General features: G+C 41.1%; 1 protein-coding gene across 2 annotated transcripts; it reads left to right on the plus strand.

Moving 5' to 3' along the window:
• Positions 1 to 10,657: 10,657 nt before the first annotated feature.
• On the plus strand, positions 10,658 to 17,688 carry agtr1b (angiotensin II receptor, type 1b). Of its 2 annotated transcripts, XM_005912328.3 has the most exons (3): positions 10,658 to 10,826; positions 11,138 to 11,421; positions 15,483 to 17,688. In XM_005912328.3, the coding sequence occupies exon 3, from the start codon at positions 15,583 to 15,585 to the stop codon at positions 16,672 to 16,674; it is 1,092 nt and encodes a 363-aa protein (XP_005912390.1). In that variant the 5' UTR covers positions 10,658 to 10,826; positions 11,138 to 11,421; positions 15,483 to 15,582; the 3' UTR covers positions 16,675 to 17,688. The 2 variants fall into 2 exon arrangements, with proteins under 2 accessions (XP_005912390.1, XP_042075401.1); XM_042219467.1 differs by lacking the exon at positions 10,658 to 10,826 and having other exon boundaries at positions 10,874 to 11,421.
• The last annotated feature ends 5 nt before the right edge of the window (positions 17,689 to 17,693 follow it).

Below are 17,693 nucleotides of genomic sequence, written 5' to 3' on the forward strand. Positions count from 1 at the left end.
CATGAATTGTGCAGGTAAGTCACAAGCAAGTGAATGAGCATGGCGTGGTCTGCCTCAGCATGCTCCACAAAGGGAGCGACTCCCACGACTAAACCAAACAGAATAATTCCAGTGCGACATGTGAGAAAAATGCAACTTCACAAAACATCCTTGTCTCACTAGTAAGTAATCTGGAACAGTGTTTGGGGGTGAGACATATAAAAACACAGCAAGATTGTTATCTGGCATGCCACTAGATTAATTATTCAATAGCAATTAGAAAATGCCTCTTTTTTTCATGAAGATATTTCATTAAACACTAAAGTTTATGCAGTTAAGTGCTTCTAATCAATGTATATCTTGTGGATTGCAGTAGCAATTTGGTTTGTTAGTCATGCATCATAGTAAAGTTTTTGTTGGCCAAAAAGTAGAGCTGTCAACAGAAATGCCAAAAATTTGATGGAGGTCACTTAGAAACAGAGTCTCCAGGGAATAGTGCATGCACACAAAGAGAGCAAGCACTCACAAGTTTATGTCGGGCACAAATGTTGATCACATTTAATTAACCAAATGTTAGTATTGCTCTTTAGAAAATAGCTGTGCACCATCATCAGCTTTATAAAGCATTAGCAACACTGGCCTTTAAAAACTTGTGTCCTCTGTGTCCAACTTCTGGTAAACTCAACATAATTCTCCAGGACATTATACTCACATTCCACGTTCTTCTATACTAGGAAATGAGTCACAATATGGCAGCTAACAATGTTCCCATTTCCAGATATTTATGTCTCTACATCCGGACGCCATAGAACCAACAGGAAAGAAGACTAAATTAAAAAACCTGTATGAGCTCCTCCTTTCCTTGGACTATGTGTTGATTGCAAGACCTCGGTGCCATCCGATGACTGGCACTCCTTTAAAACACAACTCCCTAAGTGATTCCACCTCAGCAGAAAAAAGCAGCCAGACAAGCCGTTTAAAACTTGCAAAACAAAAAGGTCAGCAGACACACCAGGGACTAGCTAGACTTTAGACATTTTCTCACAAAATATATATATATATGATATTTTCTAGTGTGCCTGTTATCTGCGCACTGGAGGGATGGAGAGATGAATGGAACAAAGTTCTTGACCTGTTGTTTACTTTAGGTCAAATGAACCCAGCGTCCCAGAGTGCGCAGCAGACTTGCAGGAATAGGATGACGAACAGAGATGACGAAAAATGCAAGTGAAGGCTATTTAGAGTCGGGTTTTCAGATTTTAAGCTGTTGTCGGTATAGAGTGTTACTGGTACAGCTGTTACTGCTAAGAGCAATATTACAGCTAAACAGTATGTTCTCATAAAAGGTTATTGCTTCCATTAACTGAGTCATGGCTCTTATGGCGCACGAGGGATAACGATGTGAAGAGAAAATATACCAGTAACAATTGTATAGAGTTTGTCAAAGTACGAAAAGCAAAGAATAAAGTGGGCTCGTAATGTCATGTTATTGCTTTCTGGATGTATGTTTGTGATTTTTTAATACTTCCCATCACCTCTCTTCCCACCTTCTAGCTACTGTTTGCCCAAAGGACAGTCCATCATTGGATGATCTTAACAGACTTCCACGCTCATGAGCACTTTATCTAGAACACCATATGGATACTGGGGAGACTGTTGCCTTGATTTCAAAACAACTTTAGACCTCAGCATCGACTCACACAATGCTGGAAACCTTCTCTTTATTTCTGACATGTTTGCATCTTGTTTGTCGACTGTACATTCATGCCACAAATTCATTGTACCCAAAGGTATTTTAATGAATTCAGATCTTCTGGTTTACTTGTGGTTCACACAGGCAGAAAACTGGTGAAGTCAGAAATGTTGAGAAAAACCAAGCATGGTTTCGACCTCCTGCAGTTTACTAACAGGCCACATAGGAGCAGAAAATGCCAAAGCAACCTTGTTTAACCTAATTGTTAAACAGTTGGAAGGAAACGGTTCTTATGCTTGATTCCTGTATTCCAGCACTTACACAATGCTGGAATTCAACACAATTCAGCCTTGTATTTTTGTCAGCAGACGTTTAGAACAATTGGACCTGAATACAAATCTTGTGCCCTGGATTGTTAATTGTAAGAGGACTCAAAGAGTCGAGATAAACTGAGTTCTGTCGGCTCAAGTCGCTTCTCAACTGGCTCCCCCACAAGGATGTATGCTCTCGCCCTTGTTATTTATCCTGTACACCAATACATGTCAGAGCAGGTATGAAAACAGAGCCATTTTAAAGTAAGCAGATGACTCTATTATTGTTAGGTGGCTTCAGGACAATGAGACCATCCTCGCACTGTGAAGCTGTGTGGCATTAAAGGGCACCAGCATCATTCATGCTAGAGGCAACCTTCTGAGTTCTTTGATTTTTTTTATTTTAATCACACTTTAATGAAGTCCCTTTTTTCACTGTTTTCACTTTCGTTTATGTCATTACTTGATTATGGTTTGGTCACAAACTTACATCTACCTACAGGTGCACATAAAGCAACCTGAACCTGAACCACAGTGAGTTACCGCTTATGGTCACTCACTCACTAGAAATACTGGTTTCTTGCTGTGCGATGATGGAACGAACATACACACGAACACACACACCTGTGGCACAAATGTCAGTTATATGAAGAAATAATGACATTAAACGGTCCTAAGTGTCACATTTGCACCGTCCTACTGATGGGGCTTTTTTATATCACGTGGTAAGCATTGTGAAAGCGTAAATGTTTTACCCAAACCATTTCATTTTCATAAATATGTCCAAGTAGTTTTAATGCACAACTCTGACAGTGAGTGAAAATGAAACTGAAGTTTACAAAATAAAATATAAAGGAGAATATTCAAATGTCATTATATAATCGAATACTTTAGAAAATTGGATGTTTGATTATGGAAAAACAGAATCAGCACTATCAGCGGTTGCTTGTCTCCCATGTGGTTGGGAATGGAAAGCTGAGCTCCACCAGAACAGTTGTTTGACAGCACTGCTGGGGAGATATAAGCGTATCCACCTAAAATCCCACACTGTGTGCTGAAAACTAAGAACAGCTGTTTGGCGTAGCGCTCTGTTGCAGTTTGAACTCCTTCATATTTCAGATACACTGTACAGAATCTGCTTTATGTACACGTGTAGTTTGTTCCCTTGCCATGTGATGTTTGGGTCGACTCATCCACAAAAATCCAAAATTCACAGTTCTTTGCTTATAAATACCTTAAACACTGCTCAAAATGTCTGCTCACATATTTATTCGACACAGTCGTTGAAGCCTGAGCTCTTTCGTCAAAACATCACATACGAGTCTGTTTGTTACTACAGCGATGAGGACTTGACAAAAACATTACAAGCATGGTTTGAGTCACCCTCTTCCTGGAGGACGGGGGTGTTTATACGGTCGGAAGAGCCCCAAGGCTGTTGACTCAGTTGAGCCCAAAACTCCCAACAGCTACAGAGAGTACAGTATGGCCCAGCGTGTGGGGGGGTCAGGGGAAAAGTGGACACAAGATAAGATACTTCACCTTCCTATTCACACACGATAGGCTCTTACAAAAGCTGGATGACTAATATATATTTTTTAATTATCATATTTTTATACATTTTATACATATTCTGTTTTTATATTATTATATTGTTTTGCGTGTAATTTGGATTTTACTCTCTTTTGGTTAATGACTCTTTTACAAGAATGAGAAAGACAAATCAAAGCTGTTAACATGCTGTTTACATAAGGAAAGCCTGCTAGGGATAAGAACAGGTTCCAGACCCCTAGTGCGCCAATGCGCTTGTGAAACTTCTCTGACCTGTGCACACACAATCACATGCATAAACACAAAAGACGCACAGAAACCCTGTGTTTTCAACACACACACACACGCTCAATGAACTTAACACGAGCAGCCTAAAAGTAAGCAACATTGCCTCAGAGGGACACACGCCGCAGAACTTTATTCAGTTTAGATTTAGGTGACATAAGAATACCCAAAGTGAGCTTATGCACAGACACACTGACAGCACACGCAGCCAAGTAAAAAGCATAAAGGAACATGGAGACAAATGTATATGTTTACGCTCTTACAATTTGTGTCTGAGATGCCTAAATGGAATAAAAAATCACTTTAATAAACACAAACAAACCTTTAGAGCAAGATACTCATTTCCTCGCTCGAAGGCAACGGTGCATTATCCTCGATTGAGCTATAAAGCTCCTTTGGCTGAACAGATACTACTTTAAGAAAGTAGAACATGTCTGCATTAGAGCTCACTGTTTTATTGAATTCAAATGTCATCCAACTGATAAATCTCAACAGACCAGAGGGAAGTATTAATGCATTTTTAACCTCCATAGATCTAATAAAGAGCCCAAAATATTCATGGGAGAGGTTACACTCAAGGAGTACCAGCAAGCCTCCCTCGGTGCGCACCCCTTCAGTATTTTCCCATCCCTCCCTGCATAGATTCAAAACGGCAACCTTGGGGAGACCCGACCTAAACAATGTGACTCTCAGAGGTCTTTTTAAAAGCCTTCCCACCACTTTCCCTCCAATCTCTCAGATGCTTCCTGTTTGTGTAAAAGATTTGTTGCCTTTTACATATCTGTTCTTTTGCTCCAATTTAGAGGAGTGTGCGGGCCATACAATTTTACAGATCCAAGGTCAACCACTGAGTCACTGATTTCCATGATGTTTTAAAGGAATTAAAACTTAGGGGTAGTGGTAAAACTGTGGCAGATACAGGTTGTATATCTATTCCTGACTCTTCATACCACCTTAAAAGTATATTGTAATGTGACAAAACACACTTTGTACACTGTTACTCGTAATCCCTGTACACGCCCCTCCCTTCATCCTCCTACACAGCTTCTAAGTCAGACTCATGCGGGCAACAGCACTAACAAGGCAGGTCCATCGAGTGTGAGAGATGCAGTAAATATTTTCTGAGCCTTGACTGCCCCAGAGGGATGGTGCTGGCGCTGTCCTTGACACTTACACAGCACACTGACAAAATAAAAAGCTTGTTAAAGTCACACTGGACAGGCCCCTGTTGGCCCATCAGGGGGTGATGTATGTAGTGCTGGATGTTTAGGACTGTCAGGAGCTCAGACGTTAGTTATGAACAGATGGATGTTTCTTATATCTATACAAAGCATAAGAGTGCCAAGCCTCCGTTAGATAAAATATATGCCATGCATGTGTTTTGATGGAGTCCAACACCATTCCTGTGATATCGTACTAAGTTAAGCTCACTAAGCTCCCACTCATGAACAGTATTCTTTTTAATACTATAACCAAGACAATATTCTAAATGTAACCACCTACATTAACTAGATGCGTAATTAAACTGCCCTCTATATCTTCTTTAATAAATACCACCAAAAGTTAAATGGAAAGGTACTCCAAAAAAATATTGCTGTCCAAGAATGTATCCACTCAGAGAGATAAATATCCCAACGATTACATAATGTTCTGCATACCACAGTTTGGGGACATTAAGATGGTACAAGTGGGAGGGTTCTGTAGCCAACTGATACAAAAGAGATTTATGATGTGAATTCAGAGTTCATATTTGGCATCTAAGCTCTGACCTCGGCTCTGCCAGCATCCACCAAGTTCAGCAAAACATGGATCGGAAAGAACAAAAAATAAACTTTCTTCACCTCTGAAGGGAAAATTGGTCTGCATGTTAATGAGAGTGTGGGGAGTGAGTTGGAGGGTGGGGTGGGCTGCTTTTAACTATGTAAAGCACTTTGTGCTACATTTCTGTATGAAAAGTGCTTTATAAATAAAGATTGATTGAGTGATTGATGTCGAATAGTAAAAGCAGTTTAAAAGTAGATTTTGCAAAGTAAAAGCAGATACAACTATCAGAGCAGACAGTACATAGATACAAGATGAAGTCAGCGGCTGAATAATAAAACCAGAAATTAATGCAGACATCCTGACCGAAGTGTAGCTGAAATGTGTGTAACTGGTGGGCTTGTTTTGTGGCCAATCCATCCAACCAAACATTAGACTTTCAACTGTTCAGTGCACACTTACTTAGGCTTACAGAGAAGCATGCACTGCAGAATGAAATCATCCAGGACTAACATAAAAAAAAGGAAAATATGGTGCAATACCACTTCAGCCGCACTCACATTCCAATATAAGCATCCACAATGCAACATGTATCCTCATGCCAAACAATAATAACCAGGCAAAAAAGAAGAATTGAAGCCAAGGACACTCGATATATAGTGAATGAAAGACAGCAGTAACAAAAGCCAAGATATAAGCCACAAGCATACCTGTCAAAGACCAACTCAACACCAAGCAGATATCAAGCAGCAAGCTCTTACTTTGACAGAGGAAGCAGTGATCTTAGCAGGCTTTTTGAAGAGTCACAGCAGCTTCCACGCCAAGATTTGAAGATCATGTGGAATATGGCTTAGCTTAGAAATGCCTTAATAGCTAAAAAGAAAAGTAGCAGCATGCATTTTGGTGGATTTGGGGGCAGAATGAGCATCACTGCTTGACACTATTGGTGGTTGAAATGGTCTTATTATTTGAAGACAATGCTTTCAATGTAAGTCATAGAAGTGGTTTTAAGTGCAGCGGTTCTCTACATTATTTTGTAACCTGATATCAACTTATAATTATTGCCCAGCTAGAATTTGTTGCTGTTTTACATGTCTTTACATTTGAGTCAGAGAACAGCTGTTTTTCTAACATGGCCTGTATTTATATAGCGTTTATAGCGTTTTTCTAGTCCTTAAGGACCCCAAAGCACTTTACATATCCAGTCATCATTCACCCATTCACACACTGGCGATAGTATGCTACGTTGTAGCCACAGCCACCCTGGGGCGCACTGACAGAGGCGAGGCTGCCGGACACTGGCGCCACCGGGCCCTCTGACCACCACCAGTAGGCAACGGGTGAAGTGTCTTGCCCAAGGACACACAACCGAGACTGTCCAAGCCGGGGCTCGAACCGGCAACCTTCCGATTACAAGGCGAACTCCCAACTCTTGAGCCACGATCGCCCCAAGCCATGATCGTGATAATATATCCATGATAATAATAATTCCCAGTGGATAAACCAAAGTTGCCTTAAAAAGTAAAGTACAACTTCTCACGTGTCAGAGGGGTGTCTAACATTATTTGCTGCTTAGCATTGAAGCGTTTGCTGGGGGAGGGGGGAAAGCTGCCATTAGTGATATTAGTTCCACCTGTGATTCTCATACTGTGAGGGGTCTAAATGTCCAGAGAAACGCTGAGAAACATGTTTCTGGGCATTTTTTGATTACGAGTCTTAAGGGAATGGTGGGGAAGTGAGTTTCACAACAATATCTAAAGCAATGGTACAGTATGGAACTGTTTAAAACAAAGGGGAAAAATGTGGTCGGGCTTATTAAGACAACATGTCCATCAAATCCCAAACATAAAGAGAACTGCTTCACTCTGCACATATTGTTTTAATAGAAAATATTTTTTTTGTGTTATTTAAAAAAAGATATTTTGGGGTAAAGTTTGGATACAAACTTATGAGGAACATGTGTGAAAAGAAACATGTAGTTCTTGTTCTGCATATATTTCTTTTGATCACATTAACCTGGCTCCGTGTCGGCAGAGAGTCTGCAGATGGAAATTAGCCCAAGGCTATAATCTGGCATATTTACATTTGTTAAAATGTTCATTAATATGTATTGCCCCTCTTTCTAAAAATAAATAAATGAATAAATAAATAAGTTAAACATGCAATAGGTTCTCTCAGAGATTGGCTTTGATAGAAACACGCAGCACGAACCTGTCAAAAGCTGATACAGCACACTTTGTTTTGGAAATTTTAGATATTTATACACATCTAGAAGCTACAAATAGGCAAATTAAAAGGAAATCTTGAACTCTTGAGTCAGGTTATAGCGGTGGTGGTTTAGTTCCATTAGTGAGGGACCAGTGCAAATTAATCCAAACTTAAGATGCTTCCTGGACTTCCATAATGGCAACCCATCTACACTACAAGCCTTTGGAATTGACCACATTTGTATTTTAACACAAACAGGTGACAGAGGAACCTTTTACAAAGGAAAGTTTTCTGGATAATCTACAGGCCACTAAATACTCTGTTCTAACTGGCAACTTTTCTTTTTTATAGACCTTCATGTTGTCTGTAGTTGATGCTGCTGTGTGTGTCTTGCCTGATTTGGACTAAATTTGGTGAATTCTTTTGGGCTTGGTGTTTATATCCTTTTTTTTAGGTTTTATTGGTGGAATATTCGAACCCTCACCCTTGTGGGAAGCTTTCTATTGGTGAAACACAGCAAGAACATATCTGGTTTGCTCATGGCACCTCAAGTAGAAGTGATTTTGAATCCAGGAACTGCTGCAACTCAGCAGTTGAAGTCAATAAAAACTTTGTTCTGAGTAATAATTTTTATCCTGTGCTCACACATTTTCTATCCTTGTGGGAGAAGCCTTGTCCAGGTTCCCCAGAGTAACTTGGAATTACTGGATGGTTTATTAATCATGTGGCTTTCAGGTTTTCAGCCCATGTTAACACTTACTTGGCCCAATGTGTTGGACGTGGATCTCCATTAACATCTTTAAAATACCAAATGAGGGAACAGATTTTAAAATAATGTTTTTCCATCCCTCCAGTACATTTCCAGAGAACATTTAGAATCAATCCCAAGATGCATTTAAGCTGTTCTGCCGGTATGTGGTGGTTCATTTTCTTGCTAAGACGCTTTATGCTGTTAATTTTTTTTCTCTCCAGTTTGTCACCCGTGTTCATTTTACAGCTCGAGCTCAACTTCAGAACTCACACAGTATTGTCTTTCTTCAGCAGGTGGCTGTGTGCTGGTTTGGCATTTTACCGCCTGTGTTGCTGTGGTGTAAAAAGTCTCTTTCCCCGCAGTGGTCTGCTACCAGTAATTACCTCAGACATCAATTTATTCAACTACAGCTTAAGTGCTAACACGGCTAATCTTGTTAGAGTGATGTGATTAGCAGGAACATCGCCCAAGATCACACCTCCAGGGTATGAGCAGTTGAGATGAAGCCTTGGCCTCTTTCTGGCCTCATCCAGCCACAACTGATGAATTATTCTGTAAAAAACAAACAAAACAAAACTGGATTTACTTGATGATGATAGTTGCATGGGTTCATAAAAGTTGCACAACTATAACTTGGATTAAACATTGATGCATTTATTGAGTGCATTAAAGAGGACACTGTCAGAATATGTAATTTTACCTTTTTAATGCACCAACTTCAATTAAATAAAATCTATTCTTTCTATAAAAAGAAAACAAAAAAAAGCTTTAGGAACATTAACTATGTCATTTCCCTTCTAATCTTTTGCATATCTCTGTTTTAAGATCACCAACATCTGGTTCTGCTTGTACCCAAGGAGTGTAAATCATTGTTGTAGTACGGGGTGTTGCAACAACATCCTGTCCCCACTGAGAATTATTTGCTTTGTGGAAAATACATGTAGTGATTCTGCACTCTCTGCTCACTTCCTGAGAGGTCTCAAGGGTCAGATGTAGACAAGATAATTCTTGTGGCAGCGAGGACCGTAAGGACGAAGGGATACCATACAGATGCTCAGTGCTGTGACAGGATACGCAATAAGATAACATTCGCCTAATGGATGATTCTTATCATTTGCAGTAATTGAAGACATAATGGAGCTTGATCATAATCCCCTGGAGGTGTAAATGGCTCTGTTGCTGAGCAAAGTGAGTTACTCTCCTCCACAACCTGCCCTTCCTGAAAAATGACAGGTATAAAAAGCGAAGAGCTATTTGCTGCACGTCACGTATTTTCAAAACGTTTTCCAGACCTTTGTACCTGCTGCCTTTTGACCCCCGGTGACCTTTGAAGAACCGCCTGCCATAAACACCTCAGCAAATGTGATCATTCTCAAATGACCAGGTCACACCTGAGTGAGCAAAAGTCACCAAACAGGACCTCCACTTAGCCCAAAGTGTTTGTTTTTCCTTTCTTTCCTTGTTTGTCTTTAGCCCAGGCGACGGCTTTCTTCAACAGCCGCCACTGAAACTGAGGGGATTTGCAGGATGGCTGCCACGCCACCTCATCCATCACTTATCCATGTCAACGACATTTGCAATAGGTTGCAGCAGAGAGGCGAGGATGTGACCTGCTTCTCAACACCTGTCAGACCTTGAGAAAGAATAGGGGGAGACGAATAACAACCAAGCTGTGTCTGACGGTTCTGTGCAATCCCTAAAAATAGAAATTCCTTCTTAATGCAGCTGGATTACACAAGCGCGCAGACAAGTTCTTTCCTTTTCGTGCCTGAGTTGGGTTTTTCCTTCTTTTCTTTTTGATCACACATGAACTGTTTTAGTGGTTTAATAAGTCACTTTCATCAAACTTACAGCTTCAATAGAGACAGTTTGGCCAAGGGGGAGTTGTAAGCTCTGAGGTATGCATGCACATAGATTTACACAATGCCGAGAAAAGGTCCATATGTTTTTAAAAAAAAGCGTGGCAAATGAGTGACAGATGAATCGCATACTGAAATGCAGGAAACGCTTTGAGGAACCCTAGCAAGAAGTGGGGAAAAAATAGCAGTGTCCCAACTCTCAGGCTCCACCCAACTGATCTCCCCTGACATACACACACTTTTTTGAGCCCGTGTTGCATAGTGATTCAAGGGGATTCTTGTGGCAGCTATTAATAAAGTGTGTTGACAGGCTCAGTCATAATCAGACCCTGGCCGTTCCTTTCATGCTGTGCAGAGGACGAGGGACGGTGGGACTGTCATTGGATGAGAGCTGACATAAGTGGAAGGAGTGAGGTGGCCAAAATATTGAAGTAAGACTTAAACAAAGTGCTGTCTGTGATTATGAGCATGATTTTGCATAGTCAATTAAAATGCAGAGCCAAATTGAACACCCTTAAAGGATTATGCAACAGGGCTAGATTTGGAATGTTAATCATCTCAAGCTGTCAGAAGTAGTCAATTTCATAAGACAGAAAAAAGTTGATGATTAAAAGCAGACGTTAAGGGAGAGGAGGGGAGATAGTGCTTGAGGTGCAAGGGGGAAAGTAAAGAGGAGGAGGAGAGAGAGGAGGAGAGGTGCTATTGTGTAAGAGCTCATGTGTGGTTGTTTGTGTATCTGCAGAGTCTGTTGGCCAGAGTGAAAGATGGGTCAAGACAATATGTAGCTGACTGGCTCCAGTGTAACTCATTCATCACTGTAGAGTGTGTGTTTGTGTGTGTGTCAGAGAGAGAGAGAGAGTAGTGGTGGGGTGAGGAGGGGGTTGTGTGTCAGACGGTGTTCCTCCTCGTCCTGCTCCAGCGGTTAAGTTAAATCAGAAGCAGTCAGTGACACGCTGCGGTGGTCTCTCTATCTCTCAGCCCGTCCTGCTCTGAAAGCATCAACAGCCTCCTGGTTCAGCACTGCAGGTAAGCACTGACACTGCCTCGCTTTCAGGAAGGATTCTCACCAACTTTCATCTTTGCTTTCATTGATGAACGTTAGCATTTTAGGGATAAGTTAGAGAAACTGTTTTCTGCTGATTCTTGGTGCAGTTCGAAAAACTTTTTTTCATTTACTAAAATGACTAATATTACTTTCAGAACCTGCAAATGAAAATAAAACAACACAACAACATACTGGCTTTATTCACGAATTAAATCAGCGCAGTTTTATTCCTTCTGTTTGTTTACTCTGTCTATGAAATTCTTCTGTGTTTAAAACCTTTAAACCAACTACAGTAAATCTGCGGTAGGAATGAGAAGAATTCAGAACCTAGTCATGCCATCTATACAAACCCAGGTCTTATATCTCCATAGAAAATTGGATCCACTTCCTGATAAACAGTATCTCCGTGCTCTTTGAAAATCCTCGCTTATGAAGAATTTAATCACAAAAAAAACCACGTGAAAAGGTGAAGGAAAAGCAAACCAGGGGTAAAAAGAACTGATGGAATTTAATTTATAGTTGTGTGAGTGACGGCGACAAAATTCATACTATTGAAGTAATAATGAGGAAAGAAGAAGTTAAGGGCCAAAATAAAGTGCTGCAGACTTCTCAGAGTAAAAGTTGCTGTCAAAGTTTTTAGGAGTTTCATTCCCCCCTCTCGTGTTTCCATATTCAAGAGACTTGTTGTTCTCAGGTTATACGAGGTTTTCTTTTTTTAACAGAATTACCAAAACAATTGGAAAAAAATAAAAGATAGCAGGATTTACAGTCTCCTAGGTTATTGTAATTCAAAGTCGTAGTACAAGAAATGATTGGAAGCCTCTCAGGCACAGGTTTGTGTTGTTTGATTGTGTACGTCACATGAAAGCGCAGTTCTATAAACAGAAAGATGCAGACATAACTTCTGGAGCCAATATTTCCATTAGCTGCCCAGCTGCAAGCCATAAGTCAAGTCTTTGATTAGTTCATGGACACTGTCACAATGTCATACACACATGTATTATTAATTTAAACCCTTTGATGTTTTTCTATTTCTGGATTCATGTTAAAATGAGAGCTTTACTGTATCACTTTTTTAATGCAGTGGCAGATTCTTCAGCAGTTTAGGGAGGTTGCCTCACTTCAAGAAGCTCATGATTTAAAGCAACACCATGCAAGCTGAGACGGAGGAGGAAGTGAGTTGTAGGAGGCTACGGCTGAGATGCACTATGCAATTAGACACCATTGTTGTTCATCTTCAGGGAAAGGAGGAAATTTAAGGTTCAGGTCTTGTTGTTGGTTAATTAACTCGTGCTGAATTTGTATTTCTTTAACACCTTTAGAGATGCAGGATGCACAAAAATCAGAGGCACCCATTGTTGCAGAGCATCCTGTTGACCAAACAGGCCTGAAACAGGAAGGTGGGGTGAAGTGGCCTGTTTCCAGTAAGATGAACCTCACTTTGTAATAGGCTGATATAAATCATTAACTCGATCAGCCACTGATTTTAGTGGTTTTCTCTTTGAACAGCCAGATGGTGGTGCTCATGTCCGAGCAGCTGGGTTCTCAAGCTAAGGGTAGCCTCAGATAGCTCAGTTGATGGGAACTTTCTCGCTGTCCCAACTTAGACAATCTTATTATCCTAAACTAAAAGTGATTTAATTTGTCCTTGTTTTAGTTTTTGTAAATAAATCCCATGTTCCCAGAACGATTCCACTTTTAAATGCCCCAAAATAGGACTCAAATGTTGCTACTATAATGTCACTCAGGATTCAGCCACAGAGATCTGGAGGGCAGAAATGTCCCCAAACTTCCTCCTAACCCTGATTTTATCATTCAGTGTAAGCAGCTTTGTTTGCAAACAACTCTGGGCCTTTGCAGCCTTTTTGTCTTGTCTCAGAGGATGCAGCTTGCGCACGGACTTTGTGAAGGGGCTGTTTGCCTTCCTGTCTGTGGTCACCCAGGGTTTATAGCTGCCATTCAGTAATGTGCCATCTCACTCAAGCTATAGCTCACTGGACAAAGCCACCCTAAATAGCCTTCTTCTGAGTCACCTTCTTTCTGTGCCACCTTATCTTTATTATAGATATTCAGCATATCGAGCCTTGTTTGTATTAACTCAACACACGTTCCCTTACTATCTTCATCTCCCTCATGGAAAAACACTGGCGTTGCACTGCACTAATAATAGTAAAAGAGTGTCCATTTTCTCTCCTATTTCCATTTCTGGCAATCAAAATTCTTCTGAGCATCAAGAGATTTCCTTTAATCGTTTAAAAATCCCCAAACTGTGAAACCGATATTCATTTTAATGCTCTTGTTTGCATGGTTTGATATTACAGTCACCCACCGTTATAAACATTAAGAAGCAAAACACCCGCACTTTGAATCCGAGCTTCGACATCTGTGTCGGTGCTTTATCCTACCTGTTACACTGGGGCCTGTGCAGGAAACTCGCAGAGATATTCCATTATTCTGCTGCCCTTGGCATCCACACATCTTCCACACTCGATAAATCCCACATCTGCAGCAGATAGGGTCATTGCTTTAGTGCACGCAGGGCTTTTTTTTTTTTCTTATTTCGTTTTTTTCAAAGAATTCACCTACTGAAATCTGCTGAAAAATTAGGATCTTTTTATTATTCTGAGATAAAACAGTTGTGCTGCTGGAGCTCAGACTCTGAGCTCAGTAGATGTGGAGGTAAAGTGTCTGCAATAGGTTGATTCGAATAGCTTAAACTCCAATGAGATTGTGACAGGAGCACATGGCTACTTTTAAAAAAAAAAAATCTAAATGTATAGAAACACCCTGGCTGAAATTATCAGTAGTGTTTCTGTCAAAATGCGCTGTGTCCCTGCTGAGTCAGCAGTGAGACGTAAAGAGTAAAATCCTAATGCTAGCATGCCATCTTGTGGCAAAATCCTGCTCCGTTTACTCAGACTGGTAATCCAGGGAATTCCATTTCTGTCGTGACAGCTGTATAATAATAAAAGGTTAACTTCTCATTCCCAAAAGAAATCATAAATCAGTTAAACAGTTGTTCATTATCTTCAAATTGTATTTGCCTACTTATGATCTCTAAAGACAGAGTTATGTTTTCTTTGGCATCAAATTGGATTTACTGTAACCACAAATATTTCTTGTTTTTTGTGCAAGTTTGGGTAATCTCTTCAGCTATATTGTCATATAAATGAGGCTTATGCTAATATTATTACATCAGCTCCACTAATGACACCCACAAAGCTATTCTATTAAACATAAAGATGCTCAGCAAAGGAGAGAATTTGTTTTTTATATTCCCATTTCACTCTAAGCTTGTGCAAATCAAGCATAAAAAAAGAGAGAAAAAGAAAAAAGAAAAAAATAGCCCCGAGGCCAATTTTCCGCAGCACGCAGGTTTGATTTTCTCACAGAGCAAAGTTTCCACAGAGCTGAATCCCTGCTGTCCTGTTTGTTTAGGTGTGTGCTGATTAGAAGTTCTCATGCTGAGTACAATGTATCTCGGCGCGCCGAGGGTTTAAAACGTGACATGTCTTTTACGGTGACTGGAGCCTCGAACCTCTCCTCTCCTCCCCTGCTCCCTCAGCGCTTTAGTGTTTAATGGCGTTGTTATCCAAGCTCGCGCTTTGCCATGCGGCCTTCATTAACTCAGGTCATAACACGAGGCATAAATGTTCTCCTTCCGGGTGCTGACAGTCCAACCCAGATGGACCGAGCATTTGATAAACACTGTACAGTTTTACTGTTGCCCTTCATTAGCCGAGGGACGATTATAAGGCGAAGGCAGAATGCAGGCTGTCTGAATAATGACGTTTTTAAAGGGCATTTTTGGAATATTGAATAACATGCAACATCTGTTTTTCATGGTTTCTTACTTTACAGAAATAACATAAAGCGTCAGGATGGCTTTAATGTGCAGGTCTTTAATGAGCTGGTGTAGAGTGAGCATTTTCATGGGTGCTCGTGTGGATTAGCGTTTATGGGCCATGCCAGCAGTAATGATGGCTCCTCTCCTGGGCTGCCTGTGACATTTTCTTTTTTTGTGTGTGTGTTTCTTTTATAGGACTCGCTGAGGCCCTCTCCCAAGGCCTGTATCAGTCACCACAGACCAGCCCTGGCTACAGGGACCCTCCATTTAAAAGTCCTGGGATTTGGTGCTCAAAATGCAAAATCTAACGACAGAAACAACAGACGGTTTAGAACTGGCATGTGGTATGTCTGGACACCATGAAATAATTTTCACCCTGGTACCCATCGTCTATGGCTGTATTTTTGTCATCGGCATTGTCGGAAACAGCATGGTGGTGGCTGTCATCTACTGCTATATGAAGCTTAAGACGGTGGCTAACATTTTCGTCCTGAATCTTGCCGTGTCTGACCTCACGTTTCTCATCACTCTACCAATGTGGGCCACCTACACCGCCACAGGGTATAGTTGGCCCTTTGGAGGATTCCTGTGCAAGGCCAGTGCAGGGCTGGTGATTTTTAACATCTACACCAGCATCTTCTTCCTCACAGCGCTCAGCCTAGACCGTTACCTGGCTATTGTGCATCCAATGCGATCGAGGCGCTTCCGCACCGTGGTGTATGCGCGTCTCACCTGTGTGGTGATCTGGCTTTTTGCCTTCGTGCTCAGTGTGCCCACAGCGGTGATCAGGGATCTCCACGACATCTCGCACTCTAACACTACAGTGTGCGGCATTCTGCACCCGACTGAAGAAAATGAAATGTGGTTGAAAGAGCTCCGCCTCGCCATCAGCCTCATGAAGATCCTGCTGGGCTTCCTGGTGCCCTTTGTCATCATCCTCACTTGTTATTGCCTTATTGGGCAGGCGCTGCTGGGGGCCACGCACATACAGAAGAGCTCTCGTTCGCGGGACGACGAGGTACTGCGCATGCTCGCAGCGGCTGTCTTGGCCTTTTTCTTGTGCTGGGCGCCACACCAGGTATTCCACTTCATGGAGGTGCTCACCCAACTGAAACTTGTGAACAACTGCTCCATCGTGGAACTCATTGACACCGCCATACCCTTCACCATATGCATTGCCTACTTCAATAGCTGCGTGAACCCTATCGTGTACAGCTTCGTGGGGCACAACTTTCGCAAAAACTTACTCCATCTGCTGCGTTGCTCCCGAGGTGCAGTTCCCGGGCCTCACCCGAGCATTAGCTCCAAGATGAGTGCACTCTCTTTTCGCGCCACAGAGGCACTGAGCCTTGCAGTCAAAAGTAATGCCTCCTCTGACGTGAAGTAAAGGGGGAAAAAGGGGGGGGGGAAGAGAAACAGGGTACAGTTGACCTTTCCTCACTCTTTCAGTTTGAGGTCAAAGACCTGGGGATGGAGACATTCCATTCTTTTTTTTTCTCCATGCCCAACTGTATTACCCAGCACTGAAACATCCACAATGATTGTAATGTTGTGCACATGTTCCTCTGTAGTTGCAGAATATTTATTCATATACCATTCCATGTCACATAGCATGCTGGCAAATTTTCCCATCTAACCCTGTGAAATGAATGAGAGTGTCACAAAAAAGCCATATTAATATAGTATGGCTGTGCAAGAAAATATTATACAGAATTACTGAACACTTATCCCATTATTTATAAAAAGATATGCATGTTCTGCAAAATTATGTCAGCATTGTGCCTCGATGATACAGTGCAGTACTATAGTGTCTAGTGATAACTATCCTTTGCTCTCAGCAGGTCGTTCACTAGTTGGAACAATGCTAAAAAAAAGTGCTAAGCCACTCATGAATGCTCTGCCAGTGGCAACATACATGAAATAATTGGAAATGTATTGCAAAATGTCATGTAAATGTATATTTGCAGCATATCTGACTTCAGTAACTATTTTCCGTATGTTATATAGTATAGTCAGACTATGTCCTCTTTGTGAAAATGTATATTTGTTTGCATATCAACACTGAAATGATACCAAGTTTGGGAGTGACATGCTATCAAAAATGGAGTGCCATGTAAATAATCCAGGCTGGGAGATCATTGTCAGTGTCTTTGGTGGTTGTCTTTGTGGTATTTAAACTTGACAGGTGTGTTTTTTTATACCGTGTAGGTGTACATTTTGTGAATACGAAAATATAATTAAAAAGAAAGTAAATACAGTCCATGGTGGATCTTATTTTTTAATAGCTGAGTGTAAAAAGAGACAAATCATCCTGATTAGTCGTGAAAGCAAGTCACACATTACAAAAAACACTTCTGATAACTGTGACTTATCCAAATCAAATGACCTTGGTTTAAAAATGCCTCA

Source organism: Haplochromis burtoni, unplaced genomic scaffold (assembly GCF_018398535.1).
Source record: "Haplochromis burtoni strain Fernald_Lab_line unplaced genomic scaffold, NCSU_Asbu1 Contig_1, whole genome shotgun sequence".
NCBI classification, from domain to species: domain Eukaryota; kingdom Metazoa; phylum Chordata; class Actinopteri; order Cichliformes; family Cichlidae; genus Haplochromis; species Haplochromis burtoni.

What these genes read in the sequence shown, in the direction of transcription:
- agtr1b (XM_005912328.3), top strand. Translation starts at nt 15,583, where the DNA reads ATGCAAAATCTAACGACAGAAACAACAGACGGTTTAGAACTGGCATGT.